Below are 17,749 nucleotides of genomic sequence, written 5' to 3'. Positions count from 1 at the left end.
GTAATATTAGGACAACAAAATCTTTTTTTGTTTGTTTTTTAGAATTAACATATTTCAAGAAAAGAAAATTCATAGTATGAAAAATGTATCTTTTTTTCCAGAATAGTCCTCTTTCTTGTATTCTCAAAAGATTAGACAATTGTTCCTGTAAGAGTATAACTTTTGATCTTAAAAAATATGGCTTTGTTTTTGTAAGATTAAAACTTTCCTATTGGAAGATTACGAGAGAAAAAAAATTATCCGAAAGATTTTACTTTATTCTCATTATATTCTGACTATTTCGGAATAAAATGTGACTTTATTCTCGTAAGATTACACATTTTTACTTTAGAAAAAAAATGGCATTCTTATAAAATTATGATTTTTATCTAAAAAAAAAAAAAAAAAAAGTACAATTTGAATTTTATACAGCTTCACTGTCGTAATAAACTTCCATCTCAAAAGAAATATGACCATTTTCTTGAAATGACGATTTTACTGTGGTAACATTGCGACTTCTAAACAAAAAAAAAGCCAATTCTGGTAAAATGACAACTTTATATCTTTATATCTATATATATTTAAATTTTAAAAAATACAATGTTTCTTTATTCTTATAAGTTTGCAACTTTACTCTCAAAAAAGTATTATTTATTTTCTCTGAAAAATATAACTTGATTCTCATTAAATCTAACAGAAAAATAAAAAAATCCTATAAAGATTACAATGTTATTGTCCTGAGAATTATTTTTTTTTTTTGAAAAGAACAACTAAATTCCCCTAAGATTAGGACTTCATATCTAAAAATATGTCTATTCTTGTAAAATTACAACTTAATTTATTTAAAAAAAAACCATAAGATTGTGACCTTTTGTGTCGTAAAGATACAACTTGATTCTCGTGAAATAAAAACTGAAAGTTGTTTTTTTTGTTTTTTTTTTTACCTGGAAAAGAATTTTTGTGAGATTATGACTTCATCTCAAAAGAATACAACTTTATCCTCCAAAGATTACAATTTTACTGGTATAACATAACATTATGACTTTATTTCTCGACTTTATCAACTAAAAAAAAAAAAAAAAGACTTTGTTCTCATAAGAATACACTTATTTTTAAAGTCTGTTTTTTTTTCATTCTTTTCAGTGCTGCGCTCATTCTCCTCCGCACTACAGTAAAGCCAAAACTCAAATGACGCAACCTTCGCCCAAAAGCGCGTCTGCAAGCTGAACCGTATATAAAACCTTAAAACGACGAGGGAATCGGAATTTTTCCAGCGCAGCGAAAAGGCTCAAAGCGGCTGTTCGGATGCGGGAATGAATTTGAAATGCGGGATGAGGGAAGGCATGCAAAATAGTGGACCGCTATAAACAAGAGGTGGGTAGAAACGCGCTACATTTACTCCATTTCACTTAAGTTACTTTTTTTTCCTTGTCAGAGTAGTTTTCATGAATCACCCCTTTTACTTTTACTCGAGTATTTATCTTAAGAAGAAACAGTACTTTTTCTCGGTTACAATAATCTACATGCCGCTCGCTACTTTCATTTATCAATAATTGCATGCGCGATCCAGCTTTCGACTTTCGTCGTCGACTTCCGTCGCTCCAGTCCACCGCGATAACCACAGTGACGTTTGACTCAAGTTCACCAATCAAACGACACAAGAAAGTCACATGTCTGCACGCAAAGTCTTCTCTTGGGCTTCCCGGGCCAATCGAAGTGACTCGTGACAGCCGCGCTCGACTCGTGTTTACAGTACAGGCTACGAACAACAACGGCTTCAACATGCAGCGTAGTTTTGTCACTGCCGAACCTTGGCCATTTCAGCCCACTTTTAACTTGAGAAAACACCTTGCAGTAAGTTGCTGTTGTTTTCAGAATCAGAATTATCTTTATCTTTATTTGCCCAAAACACACTAGGAATTTGTCTCCGGTAGTTGGAGCTGGCTGTGTATATGGCAACATTAGCACTACTTTATGGTCACAAGTACGTGTAAAATGTGTCTTCTCTGGTACGTTCTGTGCTCTCTCTCTCTCTCACTAACACACACACTCACACACACACACAATCAATAAGTCTGGTCAGCAAACAGCGTCTTCATTCGTTCATTTTAGCCTCCTTGTTATAATAAATCATGTAAAAACGTAACGTAAGAAAGCGGGCAGGAGAAAATAATAGATCTTATCAACCCTCAACCTCCAATAGTGGCCTGCATCAAATGCATCATGTCCAGTCAAAAGAAAAAAAAGAAATAAACGCCTGCTTCAAATAGAAGCCTCGCTTTAGCCCATCAGGACAAAAAGTAAGTCATAAATGTAATGTTGGGTGTATCCATGTTTATATTCCAATACATTCTAACCTATTGTCGCACCACAACGTTGTGTGCATTTAAAAAAAAAAAACAGTTTTTAATGTTGTGCAACATTACCAGTACATTTAAATATAGCGGGGTGATATTATTAAGCCAAAGAATTTGCAATTAGAAAAATTACGCTTGAGTTAACATTTTTTATTGAGGCACCCACAAATGTGGGCCACTTTTCTAGAACCACACACACACACACACACACACACACACACACACATCCAGAGCGCTGGTTAACAAAGCTCATCGGTTGTGCGAGGCGGTGGAGCGGTCCCGAAAAGAAGTTCTCTGCAGGTCTCATTAGACTCCTCGCATCGTCTTGGCTTCGCCTCACACTTTTTTTGCGCATCGCTTCGCCCCGACCATACACCCGCCCACCCGTCCCACTAGGCGCCCCCCGTCACGCACTCATGCTCACGAAAAAAGTTTTTAGGAGCAATTTACTATTTTTGAATCTAGCAGTACATGTGCTGCTCTATTTTTAATCAATAGCGAATGTGTAAATGTTTTTTTTTTTGTTTTGTTTTGTTTTTTTGTGCTTCAAACGTGCATTTTATTCTCATTCGTGAGGGCTGGACTTCTATCCTTACGAACAACATCATCGGCCTTTGCTAAACAGTTAGCATTCGCACGCTAGCAGATGACCATTTTAGGTCCGAAAATCCATTTAGCTGACTCATACATCTTATGTTACGTTATATGTAATTACACAGCTAATAGTGTCTTAAAATCACTTACGTGTTCTCGTCTGTCGTTTTTGACAATGTTTTTCATTTCATGACCACAGAAATTTTCACGTCGACCAATTTTTGTGGTCGACTTTGCCGCGTTAACCAATTTTTCTTCACAGCCCGAGTAGGAATGCGACAAAATTATGTTTATTAGTACATGTGACACTGTAAGTACTAATGCTACTAATTTCCATTTAGTCATACATGTGCTACAATATTTGTTTTAGTTGTACATCTGCTACTATTGGTATATGGTATTATTTCGTTATGTGCATAGTACTTGTGCTACTATTAGTAAATGTGCTACTATTTCTGTATTCACTAGTTCATGTGCTACTATTTTTTTTGATTCAGTGGTACTCGTGCTACTATATTCTTAAAATTAGTAGTCCATGTGCTACTTGTATTTTCAGAAGTAGTATAAGTACTTCTCTTGGAAAAACTGGAGCTGGCGTCAAATCCGCACGATTCATCATCAGGGCCTCCATCTGTTGCTGCAATTTCCCGAACAATCAAAGGCGTCAAGTGCGGCGTGCAAATAAGCGTGTTGGAGAAACGCCTCGATAAATAAACATGAGTGCAAACACACACACACACACGCGCACACACACACACACACACGACTCTCTTGACTGACAGCTTCCCAATGCCAGTCCGGTAAATATGTTAACCGGTTAAGCGGCGCCGCGTTCCCTACCGGTGCAAAGATCATCACGCCATCATCACGGCGTCGCATCGCCACGGATTAAATTGAGGCGTGAGGATTTGAGCCGAGGGGCAAAAGATAAGAGGAGGAGATGATTGGTTGGGATGAGCGGGCAAACAACGCCTCCATTTTCCTCTTTTTTTGTTTGGGACACTACATTTAAAAAAAAACAACAACAACCACTACAAAAACGCCAACTGAAGTAAAGTGAAGCCATGTTTATTGCGGGGGGGGGGGGATTTACGTTCCAGACCCACCCGCAATCACTGAAAATCTGCGATATAGCGAGACCATATTAAAAAAGAACTTTTCATTCGCGTTGTACCCCTCTCACACGCATGAAACACACTTGAACATTGTATATTTAAACATCAAAATGTTCATCCCAACTAAATCGTTTTGGCTGAAGAAAGTCATCTCACTTAATGCTAACATATAATGTAAAATGCCATAGAAAGCTAATGGAGGTCAGCTTGGATGTTACAGTAATTAGAAACCTTGTAAATGATATAAATGATAAACCCATAAAGAATGCTCGCTTAAAAATCTTTGCTAAAGGGGTTTGCTTTGTATCCTTTTTGCGACATTTTTGTTTGGTGGGTATTTTAATCATGTCAAATAAGTTCCATGTCCAAAAAGTCCCGAGGCGTGTTCACACGGATGTGAATCATCGGGGGTTCTTTTCGCCGGTGATGATCTTCCCGCTTCCGGGCGGCGCGAGCTCCGTCTTGATGACAGGCACGCTCTGCTCGCCGCTGATTATAGCGGGACAATGGCCGGCCCGTCGGGGCGAGCGCCTCGCCGACTTTTTTCGCTTTGGCCGCTTATCTCCGTTCGTCCAGCTCTGTGAACGGCGACCCCTCGGAGGGCCGCCGCTTTGTAATTGCCTCTCTTTAACGAGAAGGGTGGTACTCGCAGTTGTATACACGAAGTATACATATATAGTATCATTTACACAGACGGAAACGCCAGACCTCGGCACATCTCGTCGGACGACAAGGATTAACCTCGCAAGTGTGTTTTTGCATTATTTTTTTGGGGGGGGGGGGGGCTTCTTTTTACACTTGCATGACAGTTAAAAATATAAAAATGTGACTTTAAAAAATGCCCTGTGCAGTTCATAAAGGTTTTCTTATTACCACTGTTTGACCCTTGAAAAGCTTTGCAGTATTTCTTCAGGGAAAACGTTTTTTGAAATTGGAAATTCAATTTGAACAATTGCAAATTTAACAATCTATTCAAATGATATGAATTAGTTATTTTTGTAGTATTATACCGTCCACCCACAATAGGTGAAAATCTGCGCGACAGGGAGGCCATATACAAATATTTTGTTCCTGTTTTATGCTTCCCACACGTTTTATACACAATGAACCTATTAAAACATGTTTGAAAGTTTTCATCAGTGCCTGTTTTGCACTCTCTCGCTGTCAAGAAATGGGAGAATAGCATCACTTTGAATAAAGGAAAAGAAGACTCCTGCTCGCACGGTTCTCCAAAAAAAGAAGCGACGTGTGCTTGCTTCAAGCCGTTTATTTGTCACTCCCACTGACTCCACGTTTACTGTAAAATGGACACATACAACATTTAAACACCAAAATGTTCAACCAAAGCATTTCATTGCGTCTAATGAAAGTCTGATAGCTTCGTGCTAAACTTATTATGTGAAAAATCTAGGACGGGGTAGCAGATATTAACATAAATGTTAGGGTAATTCTAAACTTCAAAGAACTGCTACTTTAACACACACGGAGGAGCAACACATACAAACAGAGCAGACAAAAAATAATCACAGACAATGAATGTACGGGAGCTAACATAGTTGGAGACCTTCTCTGCCTCTTCAGTTCTTCCATGAGTGCTGGCTGGAATGTTTCAGCTCGTTTTGCTACTACGCAGAATGCGGCCAACTCTAAACTTGCTTCAAAATACGCGATATAGCGTGGGCTCACAATACTTTACTCGAGGATGGCGTTATCCGTCTTCCAGGCAGGAGCTGACGCGGCACCTGCGGAGGTGGCAATAAAACACGGCACCCTGGTACACGTCAGATGTGGCATTTACGGATCATCCCGCAGCCGGCGGGGTAACGCTCAACCGTCGAGACCGGCGAAGATGTCAAAGTCAGCGCATTTGCATCCTCTGCCTTGGTGTCAGGAACATAATGTGTGTGTCGATGAGCTTGTAATCATCCCCGAACGTGGAGATTACTGGCGCGGTGCGGCTAAAGTGTGATCAAAGAGACACTCCGCATCTGCTGTTTAATCTGTCGGAAACTAAGAGGATGTGTTCCCGTGTCGTCGCAGGCTTGATGAAAGCCAGATGACGCCAAAGCTGTCCGCCTCGGCGTTTCGCCGTCTCCTGCACAACGTGACGGCACTACGCATCAGCAACGCCGGGGGCCTCAACTGTAAGTTACCGAACGGCCATCGAGCACAGTTGTGCCTTGACGTACAAGTGACTCAACTTAACGAGGATTTCCCGAGATATGAGCCGTCGTTCGGCAAATTGTTTTTGCACACCTTGTGTATTTAAAACAACCACATAACTTTGCCTTCAAGTCTGCTAGCTTAATGCTAACATGTAATAGGAAATCCCATAGACAGGGTAACAAATTGCAGTTATCTGGCGACATTAAACCTGTTTTGGTTCATTTTGGTCGCCAGCGGAGGGCGATATTGTCGAAAATGACGGCGCCCTGACATTGCTGGAGATTGATGAAGTATTGTTTATTTTTTATTCCACGAATACCTTTCTTTTGGTTAGTAGTGCCACATACAACATATTTTTGCAAAAACAAAGTTTAAGTCACAGATATTTGAACACAAATGGTGCGGCAACACCTGTAGCAAGACAATAGACTATTGCATCTATACACAGGCAAAAAAGGATGTTGTGACCATCTTTTTTGTGTATATACTGTCAACAGGTAGCCCAACTGATGCTCCAACTGTTTAATTCTTGACATTACATTTAATTGTTATTATTAGCGTTGCAACGATTAATTGATTCGTGGATTTGATTCTCAAATTAATCGATAACAGTTTTTTTATAATCCATTATTCGTTTAGATACCTTGTTTATCTTAAAATTGTTAAAATAAAAATTAAAACAATTAAAAAGTCAATAAATAAATACAAATATAATTGTTATATTCTAGCTTTTATATTAATTAGTATTTTCCCTTATTTAATTTAATTTAAAGCCTATTTTTTATCTACAAAAGCACATTTTGTATAATACAGTAGGCTATCAGAGGTTGACTTTCCAGTTACTACCGCCCTCTAGTGGCTGTCAAAGACACGACCTGGACTTTTCTGAAACTTCACGAAATAACAAACTTTGTGGACATAACCCATATTCGAAACCTGGAAGATGGCATTTCGTGCTCGTTGCTCGACGTTAGGAAAGAATGCCCTTTTTTTGGGGGGGACATTTCCTCGTGGAGACGACGTTTCTGTCACATGCTCATCAATAATTGGAATGCGGCAAACAGGATTTGAGTATAAAATGTTAAAGCGCAGAACACGGCGAGCTGTACCCAGTGCCCAAAAAAAGAGGACATTTATTCCCAAATGTTTCTCACTCCTTCCTGAAATGCTTGAATTTTGTTTCTTTATCCCGTTTTGCCGCACTTTTCCGTGTAATATTTACGTCGCTCAATGTTCCGGAAAACATGGGCGGCATAATTATCTCAACGCGTGAAGCCCCATCAGCGCTCAAGCTGCGGTGCCTGGGTCCTGCTTTTGGTACCTGGGCCTTCAGTGGGGACTTGCCAGACTGCACTTCCTGAGTCCACAACAAGTTTTGCTCCTACCGACCAATAAGAGAACAGAAAAATGCTGACATCATCGAGGGTTAGCTTTCTGGCCCTGTGAGGACAAATTTGAACGCTGATTGGTTAAAGAAACCGCAAATAGTTGACGTAACATTGGCTAGCACGACGGCGTCTGAAGGCCCTGGGCAGATTATTAGATTCTGTTAGTTGCCACATAGCTTTAAATCAGCTTAGCTTAATGCAAACAACAAAATGTAAATGCCATAGACGGGCTAACGAAAAGTAGCGGTGTTATAACCCTTTTACATGTAGACAGATAAGCATAATCTTTATCTTCTACGAAGAACGACCACTATTACTCCCGTTTGCTGAGTTGCTGTGACCGTCTCCATGTATGTCTGTATTATACTGCCCCCAGGTGGCCAAGGCGCACACACCAGAAGGAGCAGCACGATGTCCATTGAATTTAAGTATCAAATGTGGCAAAACATATTTAATTCTTTACATCTTGTTTAATTTATTTATTTTTTTTTAGTTTTTTTTAATATTTCTTTTGCCAATATTTCCCATTAGAAGCGAGAGAGAGAACAGTGTGGTGACAACCAGTCATCATTTTTCTCCAGAATTCTCCTTTTTGTTATTTCCCACATGCAAGGAATCCACAGGCGTTTCCCTCTGCCCGGGCGGCGACGTGCACTCAGTCGTCCCGTTTCGCCGGAGACGGATGAAAGCGATTGGCGGCGTAATGAGAGCGACGTGAGCGAAAAAGACGGACCGTGACCGCTCCTAACGAGTCGCCGTGCCGACATTCCGTCCGTTTTAATGAAAGCCGGGTTCATTTGCGGCGCGGCGGTATAATAAGACGGGCCCGGCCCGTCCTCCTCCTCTGTGGCACGCTTTAGCCTCTAGCCTTTACCGCAAGAATTTTAATAGCAAGTGAGGAGAAATTGTGCGATGAGAGTCGTTTTCAACACCGAATTTGATTTAATTAGAAAATATTTTACACGCTCACCATCAACCCTGCATACCTGGCGGTCTAACTGTGAGATTCTAATTTTCAATTTGGGATGTTAAACTCAAAGGCCCCAAGATTTTACTGCCATTAAAATAACAACGGGTAGCTCCCTCTCGCTGTCTCTCTGAGTGTAAAAAAAAATAAAAAATGTTAAAGAGAGCAGTTAAGGTGCCAGATGAGAGGAGTGGGAAGGAGGCCTTGATGGAATTTTTACGTAGAAGTTTTAGCCAGATTGATGTCTGCCTGAAAGCGACTTGGAGGGGCAAAAGTTGAAAATCGTTATCACACTTTGCGGAGGAGAGAATTTGGGAAAATTCTGGTGGCGGCACGGAAGATGAGTGGTAAGGTTCGGCTCCACCTGACCTCAAATGAGTATAAGCGCTATAGGAAAGGGTTGGATGGATTTTCCATAGTATTCCTTTTAAGTCAAAGTTAAAGGTATACTTACTTCCCTCGTCTCACATCTGCAGACACATCGCAGCTCTCGAGGGTCCATCTCGCCTCCGCATCCCCCGCCGCCGGCGAGACGGCGCCACCTGCCCCCTGGGTGGAAAGCTGCACCTGTCCCGTCGGCTTCGTCGGCCAGTTCTGCGAGCTGTGCGCGCCCGGGTTCACCCGGGAGGTCCTGAGCGGCGGACCGTTCTCGGCGTGTATCCTGTGCGACTGCCACCAGCACGGAACTTGCCACGCGGAAACTGGTAACCAATTGTCGAAAAGGCACACACGATAAAGTGAACGCACACTACTAGTGATAGCAAAAATCGGCGAGTAATCGAGGCCCACCCGACAAGCGTTGTAATTATGTAACGATGCCACAAGATGGTGGAAAATGACTTTTTTTTTATGACACAAGCTCTATGACCTGGCGAAATGAAGCTCTTCCAATGATTTCAACATAGTTGCCTGGCATAAAAATTACACTAGATGGCGCCAAATCATTATTTTTATTAGACATGTCTTTGGCTTGTGCACGAAAAACAAAACAAATCTGTGAATAGGCAAATTCATGAATGCCAAACCGCAAATATTTACTGTACTGAATACTGTACAGTTCCCCTGCTATTTATCGTGGTTCGCCTACTGCAGCACCACTATATTACAGGTTTTCTTGGTGAAAGCTATAGCATGGAATCTGCATGTTTTTTTGTTTTGTTTTTTAGCTTCTTACTTAAGTATAAATACTATTCAGCACAGGTGTCAAACTAAAGGCCTGGGGCGCAAATCCGGCCCACCGCATCACTTTATGTGGCCCACTGATTCGAATGAAGTGTATCTTATTCATGTTTCTTGCTCCATCGTTCTTTTCGTTTGGCTAAGAAAATCTGTGCCAAAACTGCCAGTCCCTTCTTCTTTAATCCCTTCATCACATAAATTGAGCAATAGTTGTATACTTAAATATTTGTGTGCCACAATTTTGCATGACTTCTGATTTAAAATGAAATTTGTTGTTAAAAATATATAGGATAACATAAAAACGCAGGGCCAGTTGTGTATATCGTCACTGTTGGATGAAAACCTCATATGTCCAAATATGGTCCATTTATTATTTTCTCACAAATCGATATGAATGGTCAGTCCCCACGTGGTCTGTTACTTTTACAAATATTTGACCTAAATAGCTTGAGAGCAAAACTTTTACCTCCGCTTTTTCCCTCACTCTGCAGGAGCCGTGCGGTCATTGTGTCGCCTCAAGATTGAAAGTCTGTATGTTCATTAGCTAAAAATGAGTGAAAATAGTTAGCTTAAGCCTGTTATGTTAAAAATGGATTGCCATAATGCTTCGGTGCAGAAAGTTCGACGGAACACAGGTAAGTTTGTGGCCACATTAATTTCCGCTTATTACACTCCCCAGTCATCTGATTGCTTTTTTTTTTATATATAGGTGTGAAAGCCTAATCTCTTGTTGTGGGCTCGGGTCTCTATATCGTGGCTTTTCACCTATTGTGAGGTGTGTCTGGACCGTATGAACGGGTTCACTGTGAACCCTAAACATGACCCCCTTTTTTTTTTTTTTCCAATGCATAATACACAACAAAAAAATTGTAAAATAGTAAAGCGGCACAAACACGTCAAGCTACTTTATTTATATTGACGTGCGTGCGCGAGGCCTCCCCCCTCCCCCGAGCGTCTTTCACGCAATCTCGCGAGTGGAGAAGGGGAAAACATAAGTAAACCCCCCCCCCCCCCTTTAGACAGCAGACGGGTATTTCTCCCATCTTTTATCTTTCCTCAATCTCGACCCAGTTAGCATGCGCCGCCAGCTTCGCCTGCGATTGTCGCTTACATTGTGTTTTTCATGCGGTGATTTTGATTAATTAATAGCGAGGGGGATTCAAGGCGTGAAAAAGACGTCAAACATATTCAATCGCACTTTTGGATTGGTGCACTCTCTGCGACTGAAATGTTAGCATTAGCGTCAACCATGTTGTGCCCATCAATATGCGCCTGTGTCTGTTTGAAGCCATGGTACAACTGGAGTTCTGTGTTCCGTTTACACCTGTGTCGCTGTAAAGCCATGAACGGTGTTATGTCTATAAGCGCCCGTGTCACTCTCTTTGATGTTCTATGTTACAACGGGAGTTGCACATCTACGTGCACCTGTGTACCATATTACAAGGGGAGACATTCCTCTGTAAACACATTACGGAGGCAATCGTGCACCTATTTGCGCCTGTGTTTCTTTCAATTCATGTTACCGAGGGAGTTGCAGGTGTACAGTATATGCGCCTGTCTCAATGTTTAAAGTCATGTTAGCAAGGGTGCTGTGTGTCTTTATGCGCCTGTGTCTTTTTAAACTCATCTGTTACAAAGGGAGTTGTTTGCCCATCTGCGCCTGTGTCACTTTCTGCGAGTTTCGGGTACTTAGAATCCGATATCTTTGTTGTTAGTGTTGTTTTTAACCTGAGCATTCCTCGTCCTCCGATAGGCCTTTTTCTTCGTGATTCGTTTCGACAGTTGGGGCGACAGTTGGAAAGCGCGTTCCCGACATCTACGGGACTTAATTGGAACGCTGTTGTTTTAATAGGAAACGATTGCTTATTGTGTAAAGAAATAATGAGCTCATTCATTTTGATGAATTACAAAAGCCTCAATTTAATTAGATTGATTTTGAAATGGAATCCCACCACTATTTCCTTTCTGACGGTGTGGCACGAGCGCCCGATTAGACCAGTTCCCCAGCTCTCCGTGAACGACATCTCATTTGCTTGCAGAATCCGTGCGTCTCTTTATGTTGCAGGAGGCTCCCCCCCCCCAGAAACACTCGCTGGCTTGTTCTTGCTCTTTTTCATCTTCCTTCGCCCTCGTTGCACCTGCTCTTCGCTTCGTCTTGGGCGCCCAGCACTTCCTGAACACTCTGCCGCCTTTTTCTTAACGGTCTGCCTTGCGTGTGTTTGTCAGGACAAACGACTGTGTGACGAAAAGCAAAATGTTTTCTTGTTGGCAAATCTTCCAGGATATAATTACAATTAGGAAGGAGGTACCTGCTCAGCCCATTTGCTCAGCAAAACAGCGGCACCTAGCAAGACACATCAATTGTATACTCTAGCCGCATGTTGGAAATTCTTGATTTTGGGGGGAACTCAGTTGTCTCACTGTAATAGTCCATTTTGTTTGAAGCTCCACTTTTTGACATTATATGTATATCTGATGTTGTGTAGCATAACTTAGCAGTTCGCTCAGTCTTTCCAGATTCTTTGTTAAATTTCTCCATTAGACTGTTTTATTTTATTTTTTTAAACTCCACTTTCACTTGACATTGTATTGTTTACAGTAGATTACGACAGTCTTGTCAATATTGTTTGCATCCACGTTTAGAGTATATTCTAGTTAGCTGTGATTTATTAGTTTCTGCCAGTATGCCTGAATTCTTTACTGTATTTCTCCATAATATTCCTTTTTATTTAGTTTTAAACTCCAGTTTCACTTGTCATGAACTGTAATGTATTGATTAAAGTGTTATGGAGCTACTGCAGATCCTGACACTGTGGTCACTGCACAACGTCGCGTGCCTCCACGTTTACATTCTAGGCCAACTACAACTTGCCGTCCGAAATTCTGGCTGATAACAAGTCTAGAATGTTATTGATTCCGTCATTTATTTGACTTGAAATGGCGGAATGAGCTGAGGACAACGAAGTAGTCGCTTTGTTTGTTGCCACAGTTGTAACAAAAGTTCAATTCAAACTTTTTTCGACTTCATTTGCGCACAAAGCTAACGAGCTAACTTTCGCCGCACTCTCACACTTTGAAGATATTTACATGCCTCTTGTAGCACGCATGCAAATGATGAAACAATTGTTAAATATGGAGCGCCTCGTGTCCTCTTGAGTCGCTCTTTACACCAATCCCGCAGGGTGTCCTTGCGCACCAGGCTGTGGAAAGTCACTAGCTAAAATTAGCCTGGATTCTGGCTCATCGCTGGGCTTCTGTTTTGCTGCATAAACAAGAGAAACTTTTGTCGAGAGAGTCGGTGAGACGTCCCCGACCTGTAGTTTCTCCGCCCAGAATCCTAATCGCCACGTAATCGCGGGAGGAGCTGGAACGCGATCTGGGGAGTGAAATTTATTCGGTCTCTGTGGCGGAAAGTCAGCGCGTCATAATCGTGATTTATTAACACCCGCCGAGTTGCGCCGCTTGTGTTTGCAGTCGTGCAACAGCAGCACATTGGAAAGGTTCATATTTGTGCTGGAAATGAGCAATGTCGCCCTAATCCTGCACAGCCTAATGAGTGAACGTTGTGTCCGCACCAACGATGTTCTGAATATAACGTCTTAGTCTTCATTGCATTGTAGTGACCCAGTATTACATAAAAACAAGGCATGGTTCGTAAACAAGGCATGACTAATATTTGTGCTGGAAGTTAGCAATTTTCTTTCAAATACTGCACAGGCTACTGTTTGAACTTCTATTTTCCAATAAAATAGTCAGAACCAGAGTTTACGAAAACCGAGGTTCTACGGTTTTACATAAAAACGAGGCATGATTTGTATTTGTGCTGAATATGAGCAATTTTGCCCGAATCCTGCACGGGTTTAATGATTGACCGACAGCAATCTGTTTGTCTTCATTGCATTTCTGTTTGCAGTATAACATAAATACAAGGCGTTGTTCAGATGCGAAGAGTGATCGATATCTGTGCTCGACACAAGCAATTTTGCCCGAATCCTGCACAGCCTATTTTCATCACGCCATTTTGATGCTTCTGTCAAGGCATTTAATGCATCCTCTACACTGATCACTTTTGAGATGCAACATCTTGTCGCTGACATGATATCAATCGGACATCAAATTGTGACAAATGTGGCTTTTCCCACCGACGACCTCCATCCGAAGCAGACCGGCTGACGACGCTAGCCGGCTTTCCTGTCTGTGTCAACTTCTCGCTCGACTTTTCGCACTGATGGCCTCGGAGAGATGGCATTTAAACAGGCATTGGTGAAGGCTAGGCCTTTTTGTTGGAAAACATTGACTCACCGGCTATCATGCAAATGAGCCGAGTGTTTTCTTGTGCGTTAATTGATGCAATGGGACAGGTATTCCCTTTTTGAAGGCTCTTTTCTTCTCTTTTTCACTGCTTTTGCTTCTCAGAGAGCATCTAAAAAAAGGCAACTTGTGTTTCTTGGCTTCCTCCGCCAGACTGCAGCAGTGACATTTAAGTCATGCAAAACAGCCACGCATTATCCACCTCCCCCACCCCCACCCCCTGTTCCCCCTGAAAAGTTGGCCCCGCACAAATGCCAACGTGACAAACAAGCATGTGCTGAACTCCGGACTATAAGAATGTTATTTATTTGTTTGTTTGGTCTTTTGTCTGGTTCCGGGCCAGTGTGGTTAGCAGAAGGCAGCAACTGATGGATGAGTGCAAAGCTGCAAACAAATCAGAGCATCGGGGGGCAGAGTTATTGCGTCTATACATTTTTTTGCCAGTAGGGGGGTGACTATGAATCTCAATGGTGTGATATTTTGTCCTTCCCTGTCTATATGGAGTTATTAGTTTCATGTTTTATGGTGCGTTATCACAGTTAGCCTCTATGCTCCACCCAGACGCAATGAAAACACCAATTTTATGCAATTTCCACGGGTCAACTCATTATAGACGGCTATCAAGTTTCATGATGCTTCGTGAAACTGGTTCTGGGGGCTGAATTTTCCCCAAATTCCAAGGGGGAGCTGGAAAAAAATTATAGCTGACTTCCTGTGTCTTTTCTGGCATGACTTCACGAGACGTTTTTGTGGGTCTACTCATGATCGACATGTTTACTAAATTTCATGTTTCTAAGTGTAAGAGGCTTCGGTGGCTGAATTTTTCAAATATTCCCGTAGGAGATATCGAGAAAGATCACTTCAAACCAAAATGGCAGATTTTTTTTTTTGGCATGGCTTATTGAAACGTTTTTGTGGTTTTTTTTATTTTGCTCAGTTAAACTGGCTTTGAGGGGGTGAATGTAGCGATAAAAACACTGGCGTGAGCTACCGACCCTAATTTTTGATGGATGCACAGCGATATAGTGGCCATCAATCCACAGCTTGTTTGCAGCTAGGTGAACTAGCTCAAAACCTCATTATGGTTTGGCGGCTGGAAACCCGAGCCAGTCTGAGCCCAGTCAGATTTCTGGAAAGCAGCGAGGGGTTTGAGACGGGTCGGGCGGGCTTGTAGGTCGATGAGGCCGCTCCGCCAGGATCTTCTTTAATGAGTCTGCAGGAGAGCAACGTGACGCTCCCAACGGGGAGCGCGGAGGGCGGAGGTGGAGCAGGGAATTCTCTTTTCAGAGTGTGCCTTGTTCCGAGGCGTGCAGAAGTAGGACGACCATCAGTTAATAAACAAACATTACAACCAGGAGCACAAAATTAGGTTCAGTGCCTTAGTTGGGTTTTTTTTTAGCCCCACAGATAGCGATACAAACATTGAAACCAGAAGCACATCACTATCTTTGTTAGCATACCCACAGGTATTACCAGATATTACCTTGGTCTCGTAACATTAGCATTAGGCCAATGCAAATGTTGCAACATGTAAAACGTAGCTAGCCTTGTTAGCTTCTCTGGCAAAGCTTGCTAATGCAACAACTTGTCCTCGTAACGTTCGTATTTTGGCAACAGGCCTATGCAAATGTTGAAACCAAAAGCACGTAGCCTGCCTCGTTAGCTAAGCTAGCCCCATGGATGGCTTCGTAACATCAGCATTAGGCCTATAGCTATAAAGGTTGAGCACGTAGCTATTCTCTTTAGCTTAGATAGCTAAGCTTGCTAAAGCCACTGATAGTAACTTGAGCTTGTAACATTAGCATTTTGGCAAAGGCCCTATACAACCATTAAAAGTACGAGCACGTAGCTTGCCTCGTTAGCTTTGCTAGCCCCATGGATGTTATGTTTGTGCATGTTCGATTTTTTTGTTTAATCAGATTTCAGCCTCTGTGTGTTGCAATTCCCTCGACAACGTCTGCACGTTTCCGTCCTCTGATTGGCTTGGGCAGAGCAATTATTTTTCATAATAATAAATAAATATTGATTGCAAACTGCTCCAGATGAACACGCACACCAGAAAATTTGAAAAGACAGTCTCGGAATGACAACAGTGGTGTCGCAAGGGCCCCTCGTATCCCGCTCAGTCATCTTCACACTCAGTACTCAGCACATTTCCGCCACCGTTAAATTCATCACGGCTCATCGCGGATACACGCCGCACACACAGCGGCCGGCTGCGTTGTCGTAGCGTTGCCATGTTTTCTAAGACGATTCTTAGCCCCCCCGTGGCAAAAAATCGGAAATCCACAAAGCAGTCGGTTAAAGCGGAGCCGCCACGTCGGTTTAGGTTAGAATAGCAGCTTCAAAGTCATCCAAGTGATATAGTGCCTCGTCGTAAAAACAAAGGGGATAGTGTCTCCGCCCCCACCATAACAACCCCCCCCCCCCCTCCCAAAAAAAAGAGAAAAGTGAAGAATAAGAATTAAAGCCCCCAAAAAGGCAATTTCGTTGCTGGAATAATAATAACAATTAAAGCCCCCAAAAAGTTGATGTCGTTGGAATAATAATAATAAGGAATAAAGCCAACCGAAAGACCATTTTGTCGCTGGAATAATAAAGCATATTTAATGCTTCTTAATCCAGCAACTAAAACATCTTTTTGTGGGGCTTTTTAATTCTGACACCTACATCCCCTTTTTGTGTGTCTTTAATTATTATTAATAATAATAATTATTATTATTATTCCAACAACTAAATGGTCTTTTAGGGTTAAACCTGTAATTATTATAGGAGACCCCCCGACACTTAATCCAACGCATCCCGTCTGCCAAAAAAAAAATAATAATAAATAAATAAAGTTTGGGCATCCTTGGTATTACGCAGATGAATGCTTCCTGATCTCGCAGTGTGTTTAATATTGCATTGTCGCAGGCCTTGAATAAATAATGCGACCATCCCATGTCGAGATGTGCGATTAAAACGAAGCTGCTGGTGAATAAGGATGCCACTTCATACATACAGTACACCGTGTCACGTTCAGAGCCTATGCGATTAGAGGAGCCGCTCGCCTCCATGATTTATCATGTTCACCCACTCTGGCTGCATAATAACTCATGAAAAAAGCATAATTAATCCGGGATATTTTAAAATGTTTAAGGACACAAACAACTCCAGGATTTGAATATGTTTTTGTTGTTGTTGTTTTTTTTCTTCCCACGGTCTACTTCATAGGAATGCTAATCTCCCTGCCGCTTGCTTGAGGGAATTGCCTCGCTGCCTTGAAGGTTTTTTTTTTTTTTCCCTGCCATTTCTGTATTTCCCACAAGCAATTATGGCCTGGCCGAGTTCACTTGTCTTTCTCGGAGAGTGCTTTTTCAGGCGCGTCGCGATGTGGGTCAGGGACGCGGCGTCCTCGGCTGGTGAATGGCCGGAACTGCGTCCTCTCTGTCCCCACATCGCTTTTTCGGCGCCCTAACATGTCCGAAAAGTCACCGGTTTTGACAAACGCGTATATCCTGGAAAGTTTGCGTCTGACACCAGATTCACCTATCGACACCAAATTGGGTGGGCGTTTCTATCATAGCAGGAGGTACAAAAGTTTCAAGGACCGATGCTCGGACTTGAACAGGAAGTAGGCCATTTTGGTTTGAAGCAGCCATTTTAGGGTGAATTGCAAGCCTCGTACTGTGACAAACTCCGACAAGGGAATTG

General features: G+C 42.0%; 1 protein-coding gene across 2 annotated transcripts in view; it reads left to right on the top strand.

Moving 5' to 3' along the window:
• Positions 1–17,749, top strand: part of lamc3 (laminin, gamma 3) — a 70,755-nt gene that overhangs the window by 42,400 nt on the left and 10,606 nt on the right. For both annotated transcript variants that reach the window (XM_061697626.1, XM_061697627.1), the window contains exons 11-12: positions 6,086–6,189; positions 9,043–9,270. In XM_061697626.1, the coding sequence (XP_061553610.1) occupies positions 6,086–6,189; positions 9,043–9,270 (332 nt within the window). The remainder of the gene's footprint in view (positions 1–6,085; positions 6,190–9,042; positions 9,271–17,749) is intronic.

The sequence above is a fragment of the Phycodurus eques genome, chromosome 15, assembly GCF_024500275.1.
Source record: "Phycodurus eques isolate BA_2022a chromosome 15, UOR_Pequ_1.1, whole genome shotgun sequence".
Lineage (NCBI taxonomy): Eukaryota > Metazoa > Chordata > Actinopteri > Syngnathiformes > Syngnathidae > Phycodurus > Phycodurus eques.
Note: the sequence above shows the minus strand (reverse complement) of the source record. Positions and strands in the feature narration are given on the sequence as shown.